The 26,315-nt window shown below is 63.2% G+C and overlaps 2 protein-coding genes across 4 annotated transcripts; both read right to left on the minus strand.

Annotated features, from left to right (window-relative positions):
- Positions 1–93: 93 nt before the first annotated feature.
- LOC114020159 (integrin alpha-X) lies at positions 94–20,253 on the minus strand. 3 transcript variants are annotated; one of them, XM_037898715.2, is made up of 30 exons: positions 19,837–20,253; positions 18,924–19,041; positions 18,593–18,687; positions 18,386–18,450; positions 17,991–18,105; positions 17,600–17,727; positions 17,265–17,416; positions 17,030–17,183; positions 15,394–15,538; positions 15,036–15,112; positions 10,304–10,436; positions 10,075–10,211; positions 9,666–9,806; positions 9,235–9,444; positions 8,048–8,178; positions 7,739–7,896; positions 7,496–7,647; positions 6,975–7,106; positions 6,548–6,621; positions 6,317–6,458; positions 6,074–6,184; positions 5,893–5,975; positions 2,789–2,872; positions 2,605–2,677; positions 2,386–2,493; positions 2,198–2,275; positions 1,248–1,370; positions 1,048–1,146; positions 672–782; positions 94–554 (listed from the first exon to the last, which is right to left on the minus strand). In XM_037898715.2, the coding sequence occupies exons 1-30, from the start codon at positions 19,898–19,900 to the stop codon at positions 411–413; spliced, it is 3,537 nt and encodes a 1,178-aa protein (XP_037754643.1). In that variant the 5' UTR covers positions 19,901–20,253; the 3' UTR covers positions 94–410. The 3 variants fall into 3 exon arrangements, with proteins under 3 accessions (XP_037754643.1, XP_043405597.1, XP_037754644.1); XM_043549662.1 differs by having other exon boundaries at positions 7,496–7,652; positions 7,744–7,896; positions 19,837–20,101; XM_037898716.2 differs by lacking the exon at positions 18,924–19,041 and having other exon boundaries at positions 19,837–20,101.
- On the minus strand, positions 2,948–5,868 carry LOC122466365 (extensin-like). The gene is made up of 2 exons (XM_043549674.1): positions 4,807–5,868; positions 2,948–4,206 (listed from the first exon to the last, which is right to left on the minus strand). Exons 1-2 carry the CDS (start codon positions 5,821–5,823, stop codon positions 3,916–3,918), a joined length of 1,308 nt encoding a protein of 435 aa, XP_043405609.1. The 5' UTR covers positions 5,824–5,868; the 3' UTR covers positions 2,948–3,915.
- Positions 20,254–26,315: the final 6,062 nt, after the last annotated feature.

The raw sequence follows: 26,315 nt of genomic DNA on the forward strand, positions 1-26,315 counted from the left end.
GTCGGAGTAATCGCCCCCAATGTGCCAACGAAGCCGCGAGTGTGATAGAAACGGGAGTTCATGGTAGAAATTAGTGACCAAAGCAGTTTTGTCTCCGGTTTTTTCCTCCGGTTTAAAAACAAAGAAAAACGCAGAGCAGAAACTGGAACAAAATAATCAGACAAAAGACACTTTCAGAAATGAGAACATTCCCCTCCCACGGCTGGGGAGAGAACCCAGGAATCCTGGCTCCCAGTCCGCCGCCCCCCCCGGCTCTAACCACTAGACCCCACTCCCTTCCCAGAGCCAAGGATAGAACCCAGGAGTCCTGGCTCCCAACCCCCACTGCTCTACCCACCAGACCCCACTCCCCTCCCAGAGCTGGGGAGAGAACCCAGGAGTCCTGGCTCCCAGCCCCCCCTGCCGCAGTGTCACGACACCCCCTCGGGGTCAGTGGATCCCTGCGTGGCGGGGGGCTCCGGCAGGGCGTTGTTTCCCTGCGGACCCCCAGACACAGTCTCCCCTCCTGGGGTCTCCTCCGGGGCCATGGGCCGATTCCGCTTGAAGAAGCCGAACTGGGGGAGAGAGAAGAGTGGGGGGAGGGGTGTTAGAGGGAGGGCAGCTGACGGACGGATGGACAGACAGACAGGCCGGTGTCAGGCCAGCCAAGGAGCTGGGGAGGGGACACGCACCTTATACAGGAGCCCGACCATTACGGCGAGAAGCAGGACGCCCCCAATGCAGCTGCCGATAATCACCGGGACCGGATTGAAATGGGAAATTAACTCCACCTCCGTGGTGATCTGAGGAGAGACATGGTTAGGGGAGAGAACCCAGGAGTCCTGGCTCCCAGCCCCCCCTTGCTCTAACAACTAGACCCCACTTCCCTCCCAGAGCCAGGAGAGAACCCAGGAGTCCTGGCTCCCAGCCATAACCCACCAGACCCCACTCCCCTCCTAGAGCAGGGAGAGAACCCAGGAGTCCTGACTCCCAGCCCCCCGCTCTAACCACTAGACCCACTTCCCTCCCAGAGCCAGGAGAGAACCCAGGCGTCCTGGCTCCCCGTACCTGGCTGTACTGGAATTCCTCTGGCTGGATCTGGAAGTATTTGGTCTCGTCGATGCCGACGGCTGCTTCGCTGCGGAGCCAGGCTTTGCGGGCTTCCAGCTTGAGGACAGACGGACAGAGAGAGGGGGGTAAGCTATGGGGACAGCGGGGGGCGGCGTGGCCCCATCGCGCCAGCAGCGGGCGCCCCCCGCCGGGCGTACCTGAGCTCCATCCTCCGGCCTACGCAGCTCCCCGGAGAAGTTAAAGCTGCGGGATTCTCCACCGGCCAGGGAGGCCACCTGACACCGGACCCGGGTGCAGACAGACGCCCCTAGGCACCCGCGCTGGGAGCAGAGGGAACCAGAGTCAGACTCCACCGCCTGTCCCAAAGCGCCGGGAAACAGCCGCTCCTCCCCAGAGGGGCCGCGTCCCAGCGCCGGGCGAGGGGTCCCCGTGTGCCCAGCCCCCCCCACCCAGAGGGGCCGCGTCCCAGCGCTGGGCAAAGGGTCCCTGTGTGCCCAGCCCCCCCGCCACCCAGACGGGCCGCGTCCCAGCACCGGGCGAGGGGTCCCCGTGTGTCCAGGCCCCCCCGCCACCCAGACGGGCCGCGTCCCAGCGCCGGGCGAGGGGTCCCCGTGTGCCCAGCCCCCCCCACCCAGAGGGGCCGCGTCCCAGTGCCGGGCGAGGGGTCCCCATGTGTCCAAGCCCCCCCGCCACCCAGAGGGGCCACGTTCCAGCACCGGGCAAGGGGTCCCCGTGTGCCCAGCCCCCCCCCCACCCCAAGGGGCCGCATCCCAGCGCCAGGCGAGGGGTCCCCGTGTACCCAGCCCCCCCCCACCCAGAGGGACCCTGTCCCAGCACCGGGCGAGGGGTCCCCGTGTGCCCAGCTCCCCCCCCCACCCAGAGGGGCTGCGTCCCAGCGCCGGGCGAGGGGTCCCTGTGTGCCCAGCCCTCCCCCCCCACCCAGAGGGGCCACGTCCCAGCGCCGGGGGAGGGGTCCCCGTGTGCCCAGCCCGCCCCCCCACCCAGAGGGGCCGCGTCCCAGCGCCGGGCGAGGGGTCCCCGTGTGCCCAGCCCGCCCCCCCACCCAGAGGGGCCGCGTCCCAGCGCCGGGCGAGGGGTCCCCGTGTGCCCAGCCCCAGAAGTGGCTGCATCTCAGCTCTGATCTTACTGTCACTGGTTCCTTTGGGGTCTGGGCGGCAGCCCCCATTCGGAGCGTCAGTGGCCGGGTGCATGTGAACCCATGTTCCTATCAGGCAATGGAGAAGGTTATTCCAGGAGAGAACCCAGGAGTCCTGGCTCCCAGCCCCCCCCGCCCCGCTGTAACCCCTAGACCCCACTCTCCTCCGTCCCACTCACCCCACCGCTGAGGTTCACAGATACGTCCCAGATGAAGCCGAGTTCGACCCGGATGGGGAGTTCAAAGGTCACAGTGACGGGCACAGTGGGGGGCCCCAAATTCTGCACCTGGGGGGCGGGGGGAAGAGGGACGGCGTTAAAGGCGGAGAAGACAGACGGGAGCTCGGCGTACGCAGACATCGCTGCGCCGAGCGCGCCCGGTCTCAGCCGGCCGGTCACCTGGTAGCGGTGGGCGATGGCTCGGGGCGCCGGCAGCTCCGACGGGACGCTGACGTAGGTGCTCGACTCCAACCTGGGGGAGACGCGGGGGCGTCAGTGTCTGTGCGGACCCCAGCCCCCCATGGAAAGGGGCCTGCCGGGGCACGAGGAGCAGGGGGGAAGGGGAAATCGGGGGGGGCGGTACCCGGTCACGACGACCCCGACCGGGCGCAGAACCGGCAGCTCCCGCGTGGCTGCGTTGTTCGCCAGGGTCCCGTTCTCGTTCTGACTGCAGGGGAAAGAGGGAAAAGTGGTTCGGATCAGCCCCAGGTCGGGACCTGCCCCCCCGGCCCCCTCTGGCCCGGGGACCCCTCCCCACCCAGCTGGCAAACCTCTGTGTGCGCAGAGGGAAGGGGGAGCAGAGCCAGCGGGGGGTGGAGGGATGGGGGGCTAGAGGCGGGACGGACGGACAGACGGACGGACGGGTGTTGGGGGGCGGAGGTGCGACGCCGTACGGCGTACGGGAGAGACGCTGTCGTCGGATTATCGACGGCCCGTCACCACAGGGAATCTGCCCGGAGAGGCCACGGCCGGCCGCAGCGAAGAGGCCGCGATTTGCCAGGTACGCTCAGCTTCTTTCTCCGTGCGCATCCCCCGTGCCCGGCGGGTTACAGGTAGGTGGGGCAGGTCTGTATTTCCGAACACGGGCTGTGGGTCAGGGTGACACCCCCGGACAGATTGGCACCAGCCCTGCCTGGCCTGCCCCATGGCCCATCCAGGGGCGTCAGCTGTACCATGGACCCCTGGAGAGAGGCCGAGGGACGCACCTGGGAGCCAGCAGGACACGTAGGGACAGGCCTGTGCACGGGGGGCTGCCGGGCTTCTCCATGCCCCTGTGCCGCGAGCTTGTGTTTGGGACAGAGGAAGCACAAACCACATGGCAAAGGACAGAACAAGCAGCTGCATCTTCTCCGTTTTGTCTCCAGTCCTGCTTCCCGCCTCTGGACTCACTTCTCCACAGACCGAAGCTCCGAGCAAGGGACTGACTGACCCATCCCAGCGGCGGGTGACTCCAGGGGGACTCTCAAGCCAGCAGCCTCACCGGCACTGCTACGAACCTGATCTACGGCCTTGGAAATCTCCGTGCGTCTCTGAGGGCTCTACCATCTCACGTCGCTCTTCCCGGTCTCTCTTTTCTACTAAACCTTTAGGTTTACAGAGGAAAGGACTGGCCGGCAGGTTGGTATTTTGGGAAAGATCCAAACCTATATTGACCTGGCAACGTGGCTGGCCCCAGGGTCAGAAGAACATTTGGTAGCGTGAGCAGAGTTTTTAGATAACTTCTCCCTGGACTGGAGCTCGGTGCTGGTTGGGACCAGAGAACGGGACGGCAGGGAAGGGGGCTGGGTGGCTGCTTTTTTCAGCTTCTCGATAACCAGGGTGGGGGATCAGGAGCTCCATGTGTGATGGGTTGGGGAGTCGAATGTCAGTGTTACCCACCAGTCGCTGGGAGGATCTGCTCCCCCCTCTGCAGCCTGCCCTACCCTGGGCATGTCCAGCGTGGGCTGCCCCAGGCTCCCTGGACACACAGAGGATGGATGGACGGACGTGTGTTGGGGATGGGTGGATGGACGGCAGGGGAGATGGACGGGTGGATGGACGGCAGGGTGGATGGACGGGTGGATGGACGGCAGGGGAGATGGATGGCAGGGGAGATGGACGGATGGATGGGTGGATGGACGGCAGGGGAGATGGACGGATGGATGGGTGGATGGACGGCAGGGCAGATGGACGGGTGGATGGGTGGATGGACGGCAGGGCAGATGGACGGGTGGATGGGTGGATGGACGGCAGGGGAGATGGACGGGTGGATGGACGGCAGGGGAGATGGACGGGTGGATGGACGGCAGGGGAGATGGACGGCAGGGGAGAAGGACGGGTGGATGGACGGCAGGGGAGATGGACGGCAGGGGAGAAGGACGGGTGGATGGACGGCAGGGGAGATGGATGGCAGGGGAGATGGACGGGTGGATGGACGGCAGGGGAGATGGACGGCAGGGGAGATGGACGGGTGGATGGACGGCAGGGGAGATGGACGGCAGGGGAGAAGGACGGGTGGATGGACGGCAGGGGAGATGGACGGCAGGGGAGAAGGACGGGTGGATGGACGGCAGCGGAGATGGATGGCAGGGGAGATGGACGGGTGGATGGACGGCAGGGGAGATGGACGGCAGGGGAGATGGACGGGTGGATGGACGGCAGGGGAGATGGATGGCAGGGGAGATGGACGGGTGGATGGACGGCAGGGGAGATGGACGGGTGGATGGACGGCAGGGCAGATGGACGGGTGGATGGGTGGATGGACGGCAGGGGAGATGGACGGGTGGATGGACGGCAGGGTGGATGGACGGGTGGATGGACGGCAGGGGAGATGGATGGCAGGGGAGATGGACGGGTGGATGGACGGCAGGGGAGATGGACGGGTGGATGGGTGGATGGACGGCAGGGCAGATGGACGGGTGGATGGACGGCAGGGGAGATGGACGGGTGGATGGACGGCAGGGGAGATGGACGGCAGGGGAGATGGACGGGTGGATGGACGGCAGGGGAGATGGACGGCAGGGGAGATGGACGGGTGGATGGACGGCAGGGCAGATGGACGGGTGGATGGGTGGATGGACGGCAGGGGAGATGGACGGGTGGATGGGTGGATGGACGGCAGGGGAGATGGACGGGTGGATGGACGGCAGGGGAGATGGACGGGTGGATGGACGGCAGGGGAGATGGACGGCAGCGGAGAAGGACGGGTGGATGGACGGCAGGGGAGATGGACGGGTGGATGGACGGCAGGGGAGATGGACGGCAGCGGAGAAGGACGGGTGGATGGACGGCAGGGGAGATGGATGGCAGGGGAGATGGACGGGTGGATGGACGGCAGGGGAGATGGACGGGTGGACGGACGGCAGGGGAGATGGACGGGTGGACGGACGGCAGGGGAGATGGACGGCAGGGGAGATGGACGGGTGGACGGACGGCAGGGGAGATGGACGGCAGGGGAGATGGACGGGTGGATGGACGGCAGGGGAGATGGACGGGTGGATGGACGGCAGGGGAGATGGACGGGTGGATGGACGGATGGACGGCAGGGGAGATGGATGGGGGGATGGACGGACAGATGGATGGACTGATGGAGGGTGGAAGGGTGCGTGTGGGGACACCCCTTCGCCTTTGCTTTCCCATCCCCCCCACACACACTGTGGGGTCCCTTCCCTTGTTCCTCCCCCCCCCCCCCAAAAGCCAGGAACGCACCAGTCAGCTCGGACAGTGAAGGAGGCTGGGCCGTCCCCCCAGGTGGTGTCAGAGGAGACGTGGAAAGAGAGACGGAGGAAAACCTGGGGGAGGAGACCAGAGAAGGGTGAGACTCGGCGCAGGGCACAGACACGGGGTGCTGAGACTGGACGTGCTCGGTGCACGGACACCCCCCCCTTACCTTCGTTCTCTCCCGCAGGGCCGGGGGGCTGAGCTGGCAGGAGCTGTTGAGGACGGACAGACGGCCGGGAGCTCCGGACACGTCGCAAACCAGAGAGACCGGCCAGCGGGACTGGGGACATGGGAGAACAAGGGCTCGTTAGTGACAGCGTTCCTCACTCCCGACCCGCAGCCCCCTGCCAGCCCAGCCCTGCCCCCCAGCCCTGCCGGTGCCCCTCACTCCCGACCCGCAGCCCCCCGATACCTGCAGGACAGAGCCCCCCCGGAAGGACAGCCCTGGGGGGTACTGGATCGTCAGCACCGGCCCATAAGCGATTTCGCCCACGTTCTCCAGCTGCACCGTCAGGTTGAGTGGGAAATGGGGGCTCAGTCTGAGTCCTGGGGACCTGGAAAGCACAAACTGCGTCCAGCCCGGCCCTGCCCAGCGGGGGGCACCATGGGGGGCGGGGCGCTGGCCAGGGGGGGTCTCACTCACCCCGAGAAGTTGAAGGAGACGCGCAGGTCAGCCACACAGACCTCGTCTGCCCCGCAGTTCTTCTCAAAGGGAACCTGCAAGGCCAAGAGATCCCAGAGTAGCCGGAGGGGACCCAGGCGTCCGGGTCACTCACCACTGGGACTGGGACTCAGGAGTCCGGCTCAGTGCACAGGGAGGAAGGGACCCAGGCATCCGGGCGGCAGGCCGGGGGAGGGGATGGGACCCAGGCGTCGGGGCGGCAGGCTGGGGGAGGGGTAGCAGGAGGGACCCAGGCGTCCACGCGGCAGGCCGGGGGAGGGGATGGGACCCAGGCGTCCGGGCGGCAGGCCGGGGGAGGGGATGGGACCCAGGCGTCCGGGCGGCAGGCCGGGGGAGGGGAGGGGATGGGACCCAGGCAACCGGGCGGCAGGCCGGGGGAGGGGGGTACCTGTATGTGGGTGGTGGTGTTGGTGCTGGGGAGGAGCAGGGGCGTCAGACCCCGCGTGCCCGGGATCGGCTCCCCTTGGACCGAGAAATTCACCTGCAGCTCCACCGGCGCCAGGAAATCCTCCAGGCAGGGCTGGGGGGAGGGATAAGTGCGGTGAGCTTCTCCACAGCAGTGCCCCCAACTAGGGACTGCCCCTGCCCAGCGCGGTGAGCTTCCCCACAGCAGTGCCCCCAGCCAGGGACTCCCCCTCCTGGTGCTGTGAGCTTCCCCACAGCAGTGCCCCCAGCCAGGCACTCCCCCCACCCAGGGTTGCGAGCTTCCTCACAGCAGTGCCTGCCCCCTGCCAGGGACTCCCCCTCCTGGCACTATGACCTTCCTCACAGCTGTGCTCCCAGCCAGGGACTGCCCCTGCTCGGTGCTGCAAGCTTCCCCACAGCAGTGTCTCCATCTAGGGGCTCCCGCGGCCGGCGCTGTGAGCTTCCCACCCAGCAGTGCCCTGGGGGCTGGGAGCGGGGTCCTACCAGGACGCGTAGGGCTTTGGTGCTGCAGACTGGCCTGGTGCCGACCCGCAGGGTCTCCAAGAGCTGCGAGGTCCCGTCGTGCAGCGCCAGGCGCGGGTTGGATTTCCCAGCATCCACCTGGAGCGTGAAGGAGACGAGGGCGCGAAGCGGGGCTGCGGGAGAGCGAGGGAACGGAGGAAGGGACGAATGAACGAGTGGGGGGGACCGGGCGAGGGGACGCGCTGGAGGGAGGAGGGGTCTCACCTGGCCCCCCCAGGCTGATCTGGCTGAGGTTGAAGCACAGGGTCAGGGCGACCCCCCTGGCCCCCGCACCTAACCCCCCTGTGCAGCCGGCATCGTCCAGGGGGATCCGGGCCGGACTCAGCGCCAGGGAGCAGGAGACGCCGATCACCGGACGGGACCTGCCGGGAGACAGACGCGCCGACAGTGAGAGAGCGGGACAGACGGACGCCACCCCCCCCCCCCCCCGCAGCAGCAGCCCCAATTCCCGCCCCCCTTCCCCAGCACTGCGAGCTTCCCCGCAGCAGTGCCCTCCGCTGGCCTCTCCCCTACCTGAGCAGCACGGCCCGGCCCAGGGCCCCAACGGCCACGTCCGTGAGTCCGTCCCCGCTGAGATCCAGCCGGCCCTGGACGGACTGACCGAAAAACCGGAGGGCGGGAGAAAGAGAGCGGGCGGAGACGCGCTGCGGGGGAGGGGGGAGAGAGAGATGGGACGGTGCCCCTCACTCCCGACCCGCAGCCCCCCCGCTAGCCCAGCCCTGCCCCCCCCAGCCCTGCCGGTGCCCCTCACTCCCGACCCGCAGCCCCCTGCTAGCCCAGCCCTGCCCCCCAACCCTGCCGGTGCCCCTCACTCCCGACCCGCAGCCCCTGCTAGCCCAGCCCTGCCCCCCCCCAGCCCTGCCGGTGCCCCTCACTCCCGACCCGCAGCCCCCTGCCAGCCCTGCCCTGACCCCCCCAGCCCTGCCGGTGCCCCTCACTCCCGACCCGCAGCCCCCCCGCTAGCCCAGCCCTGCCCCCCCCAGCCCTGCCGGTGCCCCTCACTCCCGACCCGCAGCCCCCCCGCTAGCCCAGCCCTGCCCCCCAACCCTGCCGGTGCCCCTCACTCCCGACCCGCAGCCCCTGCTAGCCCAGCCCTGCCCCCCCCCAGCCCTGCCGGTGCCCCTCACTCCCGACCCGCAGCCCCCCCGCTAGCCCAGCCCTGCCCCCCAACCCTGCCGGTGCCCCTCACTCCTGACCCGCAGCCCCCCCGCTAGCCCAGCCCTGTCCCCCAGCCCTGCCGGTGCCCCTCACTCCCGACCCGCAGCCCCCCCTCTAGCCCAGCCCTGCCCCCCAACCCTGCCGGTGCCCCTCACTCCCGACCCGCAGCCCCCCCTCTAGCCCAGCCCTGCCCCCCAACCCTGCCGGTGCCCCTCGCTCCCAACCCGCAGCCCCCTGCCACCCCAGCCCTGCCCCCCAGCCCTGCCAGTGCCCCTCACTCCCGACCCGCAGCCCCCTGCCAGCCCAGCCCTGCCCCCCAACCCTGCCGGTGCCCCTCACTCCCGACCCGCAGCCCCCCCGCTAGCCCAGCCCTGCCCCCCCCCTCACTCCCGACCCGCAGCCCCCCGCTAGCCCAGCCCTGCCCCCGACAGCCCAGCCGGTGCCCCTCACTCCCGACCCGCAGCCCCCCGCTAGCCCAGCCCTGCCCCCCCCAGCCCTGACGGTGCCCCTCACTCCCGACCCGCAGCCCCCAGGGTTCTCACCTGGCTGTGGGGGTCTCTCAGGGCCAGTCTCCCCGGCTCCCCCAGGAAGATGTAAAGGGCCCCCTGGCCCTCATCCTCCATGGGGGCCCCGATGGCCACGTCTCTCACGCCGTCCCCGTTCACGTCCCCCAGGGGCCCCAGCGCCGCCCCGAACCGGCCCAGCCCGTCCCCCGGGGACCCCCACAGCCTCTGGGTGCATCTCAGGGAGCCCTAGGGCAGAGAGAGACCAGATCAGAGCCCAGCCCTGTCTCCCCCCAGCCCGGTCCCCCCTGCCCCACCCCAGCCCTGCCCTCCGCCCATCTCCCCTCTCCCTCCTCTCTACCCATCCCCCTCCCTTTCCTTCCCCTCCACCCCAAACCCCAACCCAATCTCCCCCCAGCCTGGTCCCCCCTGCCCCACCCCCCAGCCCCCCATCTCCCCCCCGGGCTCACCCCGTCCTGCAGGGCGCAGACCTGGACCAGGCCGCCCCAGCTGCGGTTCTGGTGGCCGGGGGCCCCGATCAGAACCAGGTCTGTCTCGCCGTCCCCGTCCAGGTCCAGGGTGCAGAGCTCGGCCCCGAAGGAGGAGCCCACCTGGGGCGGGGGAGAGAGACAGACGGACGGACGGATGCAGGGTGTGGAGGGGCTGGACAGACGGACGGATGAGGGGCTGGGGGCACAGCCGGAGGGAGGAATGGGGGCGGGAGGCACTGGGGGCCTGGACAGATGGGTGGGGGAAGGGTTATGGATGGACAGACGGACAGGGGTGTGTGAGGCGAGGGACGGACAGGGAAGCGGGGGGCAGCCGGGCGGGTGTCGGGGTGGAGGAGAGACAGACGGACGGGGGGGGCGCGATTCTCACCTGCTCCCCCAGGACACTGTCTCCGACCCGCCCCCCGCTGCGCTGGAAGACTCCCACACGCCCGACGTGCCCAAACCGGGGGGCTCCAGCCACGTACAGGACACGGCCCCCCTGGTGGGCCAGGGCCACGGCATAGCCTGCGGCGGGGGGGGGGAAGAGTTAGCATGGGGGGGTTGGGGGGAAGGGGGGAAGTGAGGGAGGGGTGTAGAGGGATGGGGGGGTCACTCACCCAGGTACGAGTCCTTGGCCTCCTGCCCCAGTGAGGACTCATTGATGAAGGTCGCGAGGAGGGGGTCTCCCGACCACTCCTCCAGCCCCCCCGCCCAGTCGTAGGCCCCCACTGCCCCCACCACAACAGCCTCCTAGGGGGCAGAAGAAGAGAGACAGAGAGAGGGCTATGAGGGACCCAGGCGTCCTAGCCCGTCCCCCACCCCCACTGCCCTGCGGGGCCCTGACCTCCAACAGCCCGTAATCCACCAGTTCCCCCCCATCAGCCCAGCGCTAACGAACGACCCACAAACATTCATGAGCCCACATGACTATGAATGAGGTGAAGCCTTCTGCATATTAATAAGCTAAAAGAATGATTAATGATGGGAAACAGGATATTAATGAGCCAAATGAATATTAATAAGGGGAAATATTCGGACGATTAATGAGCCACAATAATGATTCATGACTGGATTGCACCCTCAGCAAGTTCACAGGTGACCCCAAGCTGGGGGGAGAGGTAGATACGCGGGAGGGTGGGGACAGGATCCAGAGGGACCAAGACAAATTGGAGGATTGGGCCAAAAGAAATCGGATGAGGTTCAACAAGGACCAGTTGTCCCGGGGTCCCCGGGGGATGCTCAGGACCTGCTCCCTACGGAGCCGGGCAGGACTCGGGGGAAGTCTCCTCTCGGGGAGCAGCCTGTCTGCAGGACACACAGCTCACCCGGCTCCACCTTCCTGGGTCTGACCTCGGAGCCTTCAGCCTCCTCTGCCCCTCCGTGCGCTTCCCCCAGCGAGTCCGCTCAGGCGGGGTCCTGGGGAAGCCAGAGGGTCCTGCCCCCCAACTCCACAGTCAGACGGGACTCTCAGCCAGCCGGGAAACCAGAAGGTTTATTAGATGACAGGGACATGGTCTAACACAGAGCTTGTAGGTGCAGGGAACAGGACCCCTCAGCCGGGTCCATTTTGGGGGGGCAGTGAGCCAGACAACCACGTCTGCCCTTCACTCCATGTCCCCAGCCAGCCCCAAACTGAAACTCCCTCCAGCCCCTCCTCCTCTGGGCTTTGTCCCTTTCCCGGGCCAGGAGGGCACCTGATTCCTTTGTTCTCCAACCCTTTAGCTCTCACCTTGCAGGGGGGAAGGGCCAGGCCATCAGTGGCCAGGAAACAGGGTGTCGGCCATTCTCTGTGTCCAGACCCCTGCACACACCTGTCCTCTAGGGCTCTGTAACGACCATACACCCTTATCCCACCCCCTAGATACTTAAGAACTGCATAGGGGAAACTGAGGCACCCACACACTATTCAGAGGAAACATTAAGATCAGTCCCACTTCGTCACACAAGTGCAGAGTCCTGCACTTAGGACGGAAGAATCCCATGCACCGCTACAGACTAGGGACCGAATGGCTCGGCAGCAGTTCTGCGGAAAAGGACCTAGGGGTGACAGTGGACGAGAAGCTGGATATGAGTCAGCAGTGTGCCCTTGTTGCCAAGAAGGCCAATGGCATTTTGGGATGTATAAGTAGGGGCATTGCCAGCAGATCGAGGGACGTGATCGTTCCCCTCTATTCGACACTGGTGAGGCCCCATCTGGAGTCCTGTGTCCAGTTTTGGGCCCCACACTACAAGAAGGATGTGGAAAAATTGGAAAGAGTCCAGCGAAGGGCAACAAAAATGCTTAGGGGTCTGGAACACATGACTTATGAGGAGAGGCTGAGGGAACTGGGATTGTTCAGTCTGCGGAAGAGAAGAATGAGGGGGGATTTGATAGCTGCCTTCAACTACCTGAGAGGTGGTTCCAGAGACGATGGCTCTAGACTGTTCTCAGTGGTAGCAGATGACAGGACAAGGAGTAATGGTCTCAAGTTACAGTGGGGGAGGTCTAGGTTGGATATTAGGAAACACTATTTCACTAGGAGGGTGGTGAAGCACGGGAGTGGGTTCCCCAGGGAGGTGGTGGAATCTCCTTCCTTAGAGATTTTTAAGGCCCGGCTTGACAAAGCCCTGGCTGGGATGATTTACTTGGGGTTGGTCCTGCTCTGAGCAGGGGGTTGGACTAGATGACCTCCTGAGGTCTCTTCCAATCCTGATCTTCTATGACTCTGTGACTATTCTATATTACCTAATCCCCACCACGCTAACCCCCACCCGGCCCCCTGATGCCTGGGCCATCGCTGCAAACTCATGTGCAAAGACCCAGGATGCGAACGACCTCTGGAACCCCCCCCCCCCCGAGGGGCATGGGGAACGGGGAGAAACATGGGGTAACAGGAGCAGGACGCCAAGCCATGAGCAAAGCTGGGCGCCCGAGCAGACACGGCAGATCAGAATCAGAGGCTATCACATTGGAGATGACGGGCACTCGGCAGGCGTTTGTCGGAGACCCTCGAGGAAAAGAGAGGTTCGATTCGCAGGGCAAAACTGATTTGCTGTCGGGGGTTGGCCAGGAGATGCGGATTTCTGGGCGCTGGAGGGGAAGCCGACGGCAGAAGAACATGGGGTGGGAAAAGCTTGTGGCTGGACGCGGTGATTCCCTTGGGTGGATCTCAAGGGCGGGTCGTCCACAAAGAGATGAGCAGGGGATGGTGCAGAATGGGCAACCGGGGTGCAAGCCACCAGTGATGGAGATGAAGAAGGAGGAGGAGGAGGAGGAGGAGGAAAAGTATATTAATGGCCATGAGCGAACAGGAATGGAGAGCGCCTCTCCACCAGGAAAAGTCTCCCTGAGCTATTGCTTGCAACAGGGAAAGACACTCAGGCATCTGCTCTCCGCCACAGTGACGACGTTCTCCAGATGACCAAACGGTTGGACGCTCCGTGACAGGGAGCGAAATGAGGTGGCGAACGGGGGGCCCCCCCAATGCAAGACAAGCCGAGGGGTGAGGTCGGTACGGACGTGGCCAGCGGACACTGGAGAGACACATGGGCCCTCGCAATGATCACGGATGGAAGAGGACCGAGCGTAAGGCCAAAGACGCGGCACGTGGACCGGACATTGCGGGACTCCAGAGAGACCGATTGGCACGACAGGGCGTATGGCCGTGAGCTTTGGAAGAAAGTCACCCACCTCGAAGAGGGAAGTGGGAAGAAACCAGAAGGTGCATATTTAACATTGACCCATAACTAACATGATCAATGAGAAAAGTCGACCATGAATTAGAAAATGATGCATAGTCATGAAAACCAATGAATAACAAATGAGAAGATATTACCGTCAATGTAACGAGGAAACTGATTTTAGAGACGGGGCTATAGTAATCGCCATGAGGCACTCGTCAGTAACAATAAGCAAATCTCATTAAACAGCTGTTAATATTAATGAGAACGATAATATCATCAAGAGCAATATACGGCCGCTGACCCCGGCAGTTTGCTAAATCCGTGCTCCCTCTGACATAGCTTTTCAGTCATGTGACTGTCTTCTCACGGAGCGTCGTTGTCTCATGGACATGAATATTAATAACCACTAACCATAAATATGAATATTAATGCCAAAACGATCATGTAAATGAGGAAACATGAACATGAATGAAAACCTGCCTCGGTGAGACAAAGTATTTAGCAAACTTCATATCAATGGGAAAGCCAGCTAGATAAATGGGTATATATTAATATGAGAATATTATTAAAAGCAGTGAGGAGATAGATAGATGAGAGGGGTGTATGGGGATAGATAGATAGATAGATAGATAGATAGATAGATAGATAAGGGGGTGTATGGGGATAGATAGATAGAGAGATGAGAGGGGTGTATGGGGCTAGATAGATAGATAGATAGATGAGGGGGTGTACGGGGCTAGATAGATAGATAGATAGATGAGGGGGTGTATGGGGCTAGATAGATAGATTAGATTAGATAGATGAGAGGGGTGTATGGGGCTAGATAGATAGATAGATGAGGGGGTGTATGGGGCTAGATAGATAGATTAGATTAGATAGATGAGAGAGGTGTATGGGGATAGATAGATAGATAGATAGATAGATAGATAGATAGATAGATAGATAGGGTGTATGGGGATAGATAGATAGATAGATAGATAGATAGATAGATAGATAGGGTGTATGGGGATAGATAGATAGATAGGATAATGTTACTGTTATCCTTATTAATATTCAAAGTTCTGATTCATAATAATTCCCCTGGATATTAGGAAGTCTCTTGGCAGGAATATACCACTTTATATTAATGTTTCTCCTCCTTAATACCAAGCTATTAACATCCCTGAGAGGCTGTTCCTGTGAACGAGAGGTCGGCGCACCCCAGGTTAGCGAGGACTGTATCTGCGAGCAAACGAGGAAACTCTTGCTAGGCAGGAGAACCCCCAGTCTACCCGTGGGAACCCTCACCCTGGCGTCGGGACACGAATCTCCCCATCCCTGCGTTCCCCTTCCCAGTGAGCAAGGAGGGTCAATGACGGTATGAAATGTTACCATCAGTTAGGACAATTATCACATGGATGGTGCTTTATCAAAGTACATTCTGAATTAGGAATCATTATAGCCAATTAATATGGTTAGAAATAGGAAGGTTAGCAGAGGAATGATTAATGGTAAGGAGCCCAGCAATAATTGGCATGTTCATAGCAGGGTGGCTGGCTCCACCTTGTGGTGGGACCGTGTATTACGCCTGGTCCGACTACAGCCCTGGGGGGCTCTCTGCCCCTGCCCCCCCAGCTGGAGCTCGAGCCCATGGACCAGGCTGGCCCCCCCAGGGTGCACGGGGGGGGGGGGAGGGTTTCTACCCACCGGGGTGAGCAGGGCGCTGAATCCACCTTGCGACAGCTCCAGCTGGAACGAGCTGGCGTTGGAAACCTGGGCCGTCCCTGGGGGGAGGAAAAAAGGCGGTGAGACCTGGGCGGAGAATGGGACCCAAGCGTCCGGGTAGGGGCGCTCTCCACCCCAGCACTCCCAGAGGCCAGGGTGGGGAACAGGACCCAGGCATCCAGGTAGGGGTGCTTCCCAACCCAGCACTCCCAGACAGCAGGACGTGGAATGGGACCCAGGCGTCCAGGTAACGGTGCTCCCCACCCCAGCACTCCCAGACACTGGGACAGGGAATGGGACCCAGGCATCCGGGCTGGAGGATGATCTGTGGGCCCCACACCTTCAATAGCGAAGATCTTCTCGCGAAGCTGCTCCTGGATGGTGCTGAGGGCGGAGAAGCTCCCGACCTGGAAGACGTTCTCAGCCCGCGAGGCGATGGTGTGCAGCTCCTGGCGTGCCTCATCCTTGGAGAATGCCTCGCCCACCTGGAACCGGGGGCAGGGGGGAGAGAGACCTCCAGGAATGGGCTCCAGACCCCCTGGAAACCCACAGACCCTTCACACGAGCACGGAACCCCCCGTGGTCCTCCAGAACCCCCCACCATGCTCTAGAACCAACTAGAACCCCCGGGGACGCCTCACAGACATGCAGACACCCCCTAGCATTCTCCAGAGCCCCCCACCATACTCCAGAACCAACTGGAACCTCCTAGGACCCGCAGAACCATCACCAACACCCAGAACCTCCCACAAATCCCCAGAACCCCTCAGATACCAACAAACCCTTCCAGATCCATCTACACCCCCTCCCTGAACCTCCCCATCCATCAGAACCCTCCAGAACCCTTCCAGCCCCCCACCCCCACCCCAGCCTCGGCCTATCCAAACCCCAATCCAGAATCCCATACATCCCTCCCGGGTCTCTTTGGGAATCTCCCGAGCTCCTCATTTCTGGTCCAGAACCTTTAAGGAACCCCTAGATCCTGCAGGAACCCAAAACTTTTGAGGAACCGCTCGCAACCTAAAAACACCTACTCGTTCTCCAGGACATCTTAGCACCCTCCAGAACCTTTAGGGAACCTGCAGCGCCACTTGGCACATGCCAGATCCTTCTGGAACCCAAAACCATCAAAGAGCCTCCAGAACCTTTGGGAAGCCAGAACTTTCAAAATACCCACAGACAACAGACACATTAAGTGCCCTCCAGAACATCAGAGGACCCAAACCCTTCAGTATCCTCAAGAACCTCCCAAGAACCTCCCAGAACCAATCAGAGCCCTCCAGAACCTCTTGGGAACCAATCGGAACCTCACGGAACCTCTAGAACCTCTCAGGAGCCTCCGAGAACCTCATGGAACCTCTCAGGAAACTCCAGAACCTCTCGGGAACCAATCAGAACTGCACGGAACCTCTAGAACTTCCTAAAAACCATCCAGAACCTCCCAGGAACCTCCTAAAAAACATCCAGAACCTCTCAGGAGCCTCCGAGAACCTCTCAGGAACCTCCTAAAAACCATCCAGAACCTCCCAGGAACCTCTGAAACCTCTCATGAACCTCCAGATCCTCTCAGTAACCAATCAGAACCTCCATAAACCTCACAGAACCTCTTGGGAACCAATCAGAACCTCACTGAACCTCTCATGAACCTCCTAAAAACCATCCAGCACCTCTCGGGAGCCTCCGAGAACCTCCCAGGAACCTCCAGACCCGCTTGGGAACCTCCTAAAATCCTCCCAGAACCTCTCAGACCCGAGAACCTTTAAAGAACCTCTCGGTTCCCCAAACCGTTAAGGACCCTCCAGAACCGCTTAAAACCCCGAAACCTTTAAGGTCTCCCCAGAAGCGCTGGGAACCCCGAACCTTCCCGGAGCCCCCAGAACCCAGAAGACTGGAGGAACCCCAGGAGTTTTTCGAAGGCCCGCACACGGCGGGGACTCTCCAGCCCCCTGGCCGGCTCCCCCCCCGCCCCGCCCTACCCCGATGGCGTAGCGGACCAGCCCCATTCTGTCGGCCGCCCGGATGGCCTTGGGGAAGAGGGCGCTGTCGTCGGTGGACTCCCCGTCGGTCAGGACGACCAGCAGCTTCTTGGCGTGGGGCCGGGCGCCGTTCTCGGGGGCGAAGGTCTGGCCTCTGTGGGGAGAGCGGGCAGGGTCAGCGTCGGAGGGTGGGGGAGCCCAGCTGCGCCCCTCCCGCCACCGGTGGGGTACTCACACCACGAAGAGGATGGCCGAGGGGGTGCGGGTGTTGCCCTTCAGATGGGAGAAGGCCTCCAGGTCCTGCTCCACGGCCACCGGGCCCTTGGCGGCGTAGTCGGCAAAGGTGAAAACGTGGTGGATCTCGGAGGAGAACTGGACCACGGCGATCTGGGGGGGGGCAGGGGGGCAGCAAGGGGGGAGATTATTTAAAAGAGCTGATTGTCACCGGCTGCCCGGCCCCTAACATGTCCACAGACGGACGGACACACGGCAGGGCTCAGCCCCTCCAGCGGGGGGTGCCGGGCCGGCCGGACACACCGCGCAGGGGCGGGCGGACGGGAGGGCCCCCACCTGGATGCGGGGCCCCGCCAGGGCCCGCAGCAGCTCCTGGATGAATTGTTTCATGAGCTTGAAGTCGTTGGGCTGGATGCTCTGCGAGTCATCATATAAAATAGCCACGTCCACCCCGGAAATGCACTCTGGGGGGGGGGGAGGGAAGAGAGATCAGCCCCCCCCAGGCCAGCATCACCCTCCCACAGACCCGCCCCGCCGGCCAGCATCAACCCCCCCCAACAGATCAGCCCCCCCCCCCCCCCCCCCCCAGTTCCCCAACTCAGCCCCCCGACCGCAATGGCTGGAGCCACCCCCCACCCCAGCTCAGCCCCGGCAATAGATCCGCCCGTCCAACTCACCCAGCTCAGCCCCCCACCCGCACCAGCTCCCCCCCCAGCCCCGCCCCCACCTTGGCCGGCCGGATGCAGGGCCCGGGGGGGGCGCTCCCAGCCCCCCCACACGTAGCAGAGCCCCTGCAGATACACGTTCTCCTCACAGCGCTCCTGGAGCCGGGGGCCGCAGGCCTGGGGGAGGGAAAGGGGGGTCACCGGGGGGGACCCCACTCCTGCACCCCTCCCCCCACACCCCCACAACACCCCATCTCCTGAACCCACCTGCACCCCTTCCCCACCTCCCTTGGCCCCTCCCGCCACAGCCCCACCCCTATCTCTCTTTGCCCCTCATGGTGGATGCACCACCCACAATTGCCTGCCTCTTCTCTTCCACCCCACAGCCCCTCCCCTCCTTAACCCCACCCCCCCCCAGGACCGCCCTGCCCTATATCGGGGTCCCGGGGTGACTCACTATGATCTGGGACCTGGAGATCTCGTCGGAGGCGAGCGCCAGCCCCAGGGAGACCGGGGGGATGTCTGGGGGGGACAGAGAGAGCGTGAGAGAGAGATTCCCTCCCCCGCCAGGCATCCTCAATATCCCACATAACCCCCTGTCCCTCCCCCACCACTCATGAGATATATTGGGGGGCAGTGACCCCACCATGCACCTGTCACTTACCAGGGAGGGGGATGGGCTCACAGGCCCCCCCATGATAGGAGCAGCGATACAGGGCCCCGGTCCCGTTCCCCGCCAGGGGGGCGCTCACCACCAGCCTGGGGAGAGATGGGTACAGAGAGGATGGGGGGGGGGGGTACTTTGATCCCACTCACCTCCCAGAGCTGGGGAGAGAACCCAGGAGTCCTGGCTCCCAGCCCCCCCCCCCCCGCTCTAACCACTAGACCCCATTCCCCTCCCAGAGCTGGGGAGAGAACCCAGGAGTCCCGGCTCCCAGCCTCCCCCTGCTTTAACCACTAGACCCCACTCCCCTCCCAGAGCCGGGGGCTCTCACCAGGAGCTGCCATTTGAACGCATCTGGACGACCCGGTAGCCGAACTGTGCGCCAGCGTCGCCCTCGAAGACGGTGGGGTTCTGGGTCTCGATGCTGAAGGCCTGGGAGGGGGCCAGCCCTGGGGGGGGCAGAATGGCAGGGCACTGCTGGGGGAAGCTCGCAGCGCTAGGGCACTGCAGGGGGCGGAGGGGGGGGAGACCAAACAGGCAGGCAGCTGTCGGGGGTGGACAGGCAGAGGGGAGAGATGTGGGGGGAGGCACAGATGGATGGAGCTGTGTGTGGGGGGGGGTCCGCTGGCTTCCTACCCCAGAGCTCACAACCCCCCCACTGCACCGCCAGGCTGCGGCCCACCCGCCTGACCCCCCGGACAGAAGAGAAATAAGAAGGGGGGGCCCAGCATCCCCGGTGGGGGGGGAGGGGAAATGGGAGCACGTGGAGTCCCTGGGGGGGGGGGGGGATTTACACAGAAAGCCCAAAAAACACCAGGAAAAAAGCCCTCGAGGGTCACAATGAGAAGCGGGAACAAAAACAGGAAACAGGGACCAGGGGTGAGAGCAACCGCTCAGGGGCCTGCCCCCCCCAGCCCTGCCGGTGCCCCCCACTCCCGACCCGCAGCCCCCTGCCCCCCACCAGCTCTGCCGGTGCCCCTCACTCCCGACCCTCAGCCCCGTGCCAGCCCAGCCCTGGGCCCCCCCAGCTCTGCCGGTGCCCCTCACTCCCGACCCGCAGCCCCCTGCCCCCCCAGCCGTGCCGGTGCCCCCCACTCCCGACCCACAGCCCCTGCTAGCCCAGCCCTGGGCCCCCCCAGCTCTGCCGGTGCCCCTCACTCCCGACCCGCAGCCCCCTGCCCCCCCAGCCCTGCCGGTGCCCCCCACTCCCGACCCGCAGCCCCTGCCCCCCCAGCCCTGAGCACCTCGCAGGAGATTTAGCGTGAGCAGAGCCAGGAGCAGCGGTCGCAGTTCGGGGTCCGGCGCCATCACTTCTCTCGGTCCCGTGTCCGGGGTGGGTCATGTCTTGTAGACTCATTTCCTTCCCCTGCCTCATCACCGCCCCTCACCGGCACGGGGCCATGGCTCACTGGGGTAGCCCAGGGGACTTGCCGAGCTTTCAGTGCAGACGCTGCCTCCAGGGGGCGCAGCGGGGCCGCCGTGGGGCAGGGAGCTCATCGTGGGGCAGGGAGCAGGGAGGGGGCTCAAGGGTGGGGCTGCGGGGCAGGGAGTGCCATGGGGCAGGGCAGGGGGCTCAGCAGGGGGCGCTGTGGGCCGGGGGTTGGGGGGCTGGTGTCACTAGGGGGCTGGCGTGTCGATTCTTTATCTCCCGGCTGCAGACGCGGATGTGGTCTGGCCTCAGCTCCCAGCCCACTTCCCCCCAGTCCCACCCGGGCTCCACGGTTAACCCTTCATGTCCCCCCTGCAGCCCCCCCCCACCTCCCGGGCCCTTCCCCTCTCTCTGAGTCACCCCACACACACACACACACACTCATAGGGCACTGTTGGGAGGAAGTTCGCAACTCCACAACATTCTGCTGGAGTGGGTTAGAGTGGTGGGGGGGGGGGGGTGGGCGTGGATGGGAGCCAGGACTCCTGGGTTCTCTCCCCAGCTCTGGGCGGGGAGTGAGGTCTAGTGGTTAGAACGGGGGTGGGGGGGCTGGGGGCCAGAACATAAGAACTAGGTCAGACCAAGGGTCCCTCTCGCCCAGTGTCCCCGAACCTCCCGACAGTGGCCAGGGCCAGGTGCCCCAGAGGGAATAACAGACCAGGGAATTATCAAGGGATCCATCCCCTGCCACCCATTCCCAGCTCCTGGCAAACAGAGGCTGGGGACACCCTCCCTGCCCATCTTGGCTAATAGCCATTGGTGGCCCTGTCCTCCATGAATTTATCTAGTTCTTATTGGAACCCTGTTACAGTCTTGGCCTTCACAACGTCCTCCGGCAAGGAGTTCCCCAGGTTGACTGTGCATTGGGTGAAGAAATACTTCGTTTGTTTTAACCCTGCTGCCTGTTAATTTCATCGGGTGATGAGACGAGGGGTCCTGGACTGACAGGGCTCGTGCCCCTCGGCTCCATGCAGCCCCTGGGAGAGACCCCCCCTTCGGCGTGACAGCCCTCCGTGAAGGTCACACTCTCTCCCGCTGGGGTAAGGCCCCGCCGCCGCCTGGGACCGCACCTCTGAGCTTTCCCTGCCCGCCTGGCTCTGCCATGGCACCCCTCAGCACCGTACACGTCGGTCTCTCCCGCATCCCGGGGGGCTCCAGCTGCTCCCTCCCCAGCCGGTCACCCGGTATCATTCCCCCCCAACAGCTCCTCCCCGTCCTGTCTCCCATCCCAGGTAAACAGGTCGCTGGGGCCCTCTCTCCTCTGGCCTTTGGTCCCCTCTGGCTGGACCCAGCAGGTCAGGTCACTGGGGTCCTCTCTTCTCAGCCCTTTGTCCTCCCACTGGCCCGAACCGGCTGACCCCCACGCTGGGGGGGCCTCTCAGTCACCATGGTCCCCCACCTCCTGCTCGTTGTCCAGGGTCCCAACTGCTGGTCGAGGTCACACCTCCCCCTCTGTAACAACAAACCCTCTCCCACCACCTCGTTACACACCGGGAAACTGAGGCACACCCCGCACTCAGGCAAGACGCTAAGAAACCCCCCCCTCCCCACCTCATCACATCTCTCCGCTTCGTGACGGAGCTGAGGGGGTCAGTCCAGCCAGTGACCTGGGGAAGATCAGGCCCCCCTCTCCGGGACAACGCATCAGCTGTAACGTCCGCGCTCCCCTTCACATGGACACCCCCACAACTTCATCCTGGGGGATCAGACGCCCCCCTCGGGCTCGGCATTGGCCCCTTTCATCCGGTAAAGCCCTGCCCTGCGTCTGAGGTGTCCGCTGAAGGCCATAAAGGGTGTGTCCAAGTCTGGGTTTACCAGGACCGGCCCCTAGGTTAGAGCCTCCTCCAGCGTCCCCCTGGCACGGCTCGGTCCAGACCCCCTTGTCCGGCTCCCCTGCCATGGGAGCTAAAGTGGGGCACGAACGTCCAGTCCCCTTTGAGGCCTGGGCCCGCTTCCTGGTTTGGGGAACGGGCCAGTCTCTGATCCCCTGCACCTTGGCCAGCTCTGGCTTCAGGCAGCCGCTCCCCACCTTGGGGCCCAGGTCCGACACCTCGGCCAGCCCCACCAGCATGACTCTCAGCTCTCTCCGGGCCCTGGGCCGTTCCCCGGGGACTGTGAGCAGGGGAAACCCCCCTGCCCCTACGGGCAGGGCTCACTGGGGCAGAGAGCCGGCTCCCGTCTCAGCGGACTCACTTTCCCCTTCTCCTGCCCACACCCACGGCCGCTCCAGCATCTCCCCAGCTCCACCACGTCGACATGGTGCTGACCTCACGGCCCAGCACCACTCACCCCCTTCCGCCGGTTGCTGACTTCACAGGGCCCGTCCCGGGGGGCCCTTTGCCCCGAGGCGAGACCCCTCTTCCGGTGCCCCGTGAATTTCCGGGGCAGTAAACACTCCGCAGCCCCCTCACCGGGTGCGCTGGACCCCCCGATCTTTAGAGAGAGGGGCATCGCCACCAGCCGCCCTCTGATCCCGCAAGGCTGTTTTCCCGCGGGGCGCCCAGTCGCTTCTCTCACCGGGCTCCTTCCCTGCGATCCTTCCCCAGGGTCTTGCCCCTGGCTTCTTCCAGGAGGGATCCTTCTGTGGCTGGGTCTGGAATTCAGCGGCTGGGGCTGGGGCCGGGGCCCGGCCCTTGTTGGCCATGCCTCAGTTTCCCCACCTCGTGACAAAGTCTGGGTCTCAGCCCGGTTAAGCCCTGCCCCGGGAACTCTCTGCCCCGGTTGGAGGTGTTACGCCCCCTGCAGGGTCAGGCCAAGCGGGCACCATCTGGCCAGTTCTCCGACCCGTCCCCCATCAGCACCTCCGCTGGCAGCTGATTGGGCCCCCCAACCTCTTCGGGGCCCCCCTCAGGCCCCTATTTAGATGCACCTTAATCCAGGGGGTCTGACCACCCCCCTCAGGGTGAGGTTTGCACTGGGCACTGCCTCTCCCACCTCGGCCGTGCCTGCATCATCTCAGCGTCCGTGTCCCAGGGCCCCCGGACCCCCCTCCCAGCTCCCCCCACCGGGCTCCCCCCGGGGGCTGAGCCCTCTCCTGGCCCCCCGTCTGGAGGAGCGAGATCCAGGATCTCTCGGTTTCGCTCTTTGGCGGTTACTGCCACAGGGTCCGGATCCAGTTTGAGAGAGACGATTCGCGTCCCCAGCGTACGTGCCCTCCGCTGAGCCCGGCTCCCGGCCGTCCTCCCTTCGCCACAGGAACCTTTCGAGGGGTCTCCTGGACGCAGATTCCCTGTGTCTTTGGGGTCTCTGGGTGACTCCTGCCCACCCCCCGATTACACCCGTCCCCTGCAGAGGTGGCCCCGTGCCCTTTCCCCCCGTGCAGAGAGATTCTCCCAGCGGGCTGGTGACCTCCTTGGATAATGCCCGGGGCTGTACCCCACTGCGCCGGGGCCCACTTGGGAATCTAGGGTCCCTGTGGAATGGGCATTTGGGGCCTTTCCCCACTTTCCCTACAGCCAGTCCTCTTGGCCTGCCTCTCCTCCGACTCCCGTTCCCATCTCTTCACATCCACCGGGGGGAACCCAGCTTGGGAAGTCCCCCCTTGCTGGGGAACCGGGTCTGGTGGACCCCCTGCTACGCCCAGGCTCTCCGGGCATCCCGGGAGCCCTGCTGTTAATCTGGCTCGGCCCAGTCATTCTCTGCCAGCCGGGCAATCCGCTGCCCCGGGTGAGCCCCCCAACGCTCAGCCCTCTCTCCTGGCACCGGCTGCAAGGCCCCTTTTAGGGAATTGACTAGAGCCCACTTCCTCGCTGGTTCCTTCAATCTCGTTTTATCGCTGGCAGCCACCTGTCTACAGGGTGCATCCGCCCGCCGTCCTCTGCTACCACGTTGCCACGGACTCACAGGCCCCGAGTTCTCTCCCGGCTCAGTACGCTCCCTGGGAGGAACCCCCTTCCGCCTGCCAGCCCTCCATGAAACTGGCACTCTCTTGCCGGGGTCACCCTCTGGCCCCGCCGCCTCCTGGAACCGCGCCCGGCGGCCTCCTGCACCCGTCTCTGCCACGGGTCTCCTCGGGGAGTCACTGTGGGTCGTTCTCTGGAAACATCCCCGCACTGTGCAGCGGCCGACGCAAAGCGAAGCCAACCTCGGGAACCATTAGGAAAGGGAGAGATAATAAGAGAGAAAATATACTGCCTCTGTACAAATCCCTGGTCCACCCGCAGCTTGAATCCTGCAGGCAGATCTGGCCCCTCTCGGCAGACAGGACACCGGGCTGGATGGCCCTTTGGCCTGACCCAGTCTGGCCACTCTTGAGGATCACTTCTGGAGCCATTTTAAAACCTGGTGTCACACTAGCTGTCCTCCAGTCATCTGGGACAGAAGCGGATTTAAACAACAGGTTACATACCACAGTGCTGCGGTTTCCCTCTTGGGTGATACCAGCTGGGCCCGGGGACTTCTTACTGTTTAGTTTATCAATTTCTTCAAAAACCTCCCCTCGTGACACCTCAATCGGGGACCGTTCCTCAGATCTGTCATCTAAGAATGACTCAGGCTTGGGAATCTCCCTCACATCCTGAGCCGTGAAGAGCGATGCAAAGAATTCATTTAGTTTCTCCACAATGGCCTTATCGTCCTTGAGTGCTCCCTTAGCACCTCGACCGTCCCGTGGCCCCACTGGTCGTTTGGCAGGCTTCCTGCTTCTGATGGACGGAACAAACATCGCTGTTAGTTTGCATATCTTCGGTGAGATGCTCTTCAAACTCTCTTGTCGTCCTGCCTAGTTTTCCGTTTACACTTGACTCACCAGAGTCCAGGTTCCTTTCTATGCTCCTCCGTGAGATTTCACTTCCACTTTCCAAAGGACTCCAGTTTGCCTCTAACTTCTCTTTTCCTCTGTCGTTTAGCCACAGTGCTAAGTTCTGGTCCCCATCCCCCCTCCCTCCATCGCTCGCTCTCCCTCTCCCTCAGTCACTTTCACCAGGCTGGGGCAGGAAGTTTGGGGTGCGGGGTGCAGGCTCTGGGAGGGCGTTTGGGATGCGGGAGGGGGGGCGGGGTGCAGGCTCTGGGAAGGGGTTTGGGGTGCGGGAGGGGGTTTGGGTGCACATCCCTCTGGCAGTGGCTTCTAAGTGAGGGACGGAGGGGGAGGAGTTGATGAGTGGGGTCCGCAGACCCCAGTTTGAGAAACGCTGCTCTAGACCGTCCCTGACAGGGGTTTGTCCAACCTGCTCTTAAAAATCCCCAATGGTGGAGATTTCACAACCTCCCTGGGGAATTGACTCCAGGGCTTCACCCCCCTGACAGGAAGTTTGTCCGAATGTCCAACCTAAACCGCCCTTGCGGCAATTTAAGCCCATTGCTTCTTGTCCTGAGAGGTTAACGAGAACAATTCTTCTCCCTCCTCCTTGGAACAACCTTTTACCTACTGGAAACCTGACGTCACGTCCCGTCTCCGTCTTCTCTTCTCCAGACTAAACAAACCCGTGTTTTCAATCTTCCCTCCCAGCTCATGCTTTCTAGACCTTTCATCATTTCTGTTACTCTTCTCTGGACTCTCTCCAATTTGTCCACATCCTTCCTGAAACGTGGTGCCCAGAACCGGACCCGATACTCGAGCTGATCCCGTATCAGAGCGGAGTAAAGAGGAAGAAATACTTCTGGTGTCCTGCTTACAACACATCCCAGAAGGATGTTGCCTTTTTTTGCAACAGCGTTACCCTGTTGACTCATATTTAGCTTGTGATCCACTGTGACCCCCAGATCCCTGTCCGCAGGACTCCTTCCTAGGCCGTCCTTGCCCATTGTATGTGTGCAACTGATTGTTCCCACCTAAGTGGGGGACTTTGCATTTGTCCTTATTGAATTTCATCCTATTTACCTCCGAGCATTTCTCCCGTTTGTCCAGAGCGTTTTGAATTTTCATCCTGTCCTCCAAAGCACTTGCAACCCCCCGGCTTGATATCGTCCGCAAACTTTATCGGTGCGCTCTCTGTGCCGTTATCGAAATCACTGATGAAGATCGTGACCAGAACCGGACCCAGAACCGATCCCTGCGGGACCCCATTCGATTTCCCTTCCCGCATGACTGTGAACCACTGATAACGACTCTCTGGGAACGCTTTTGAACCCACAATAATCGACGGACGTGCACACAGTCCCAGATCTTGCAACAACAGCCAAGGTGACCCTGTAACAACACAGAAGCCCCTACAACAACAAACCAGCACACGGCTCCAGATTCCACAATAACAAACCCGCACTCACAGGGAACCCAGCAGAAATTAGCTGGCACTCGCAGCCCCGGATATGGCAACAACAGACTAGGAGACCGGACAATAACACACAAGAGCCATA

Source organism: Chelonia mydas, chromosome 6 (genome assembly GCF_015237465.2).
Source record: "Chelonia mydas isolate rCheMyd1 chromosome 6, rCheMyd1.pri.v2, whole genome shotgun sequence".
Classification (NCBI taxonomy): Eukaryota; Metazoa; Chordata; order Testudines; family Cheloniidae; genus Chelonia; species Chelonia mydas.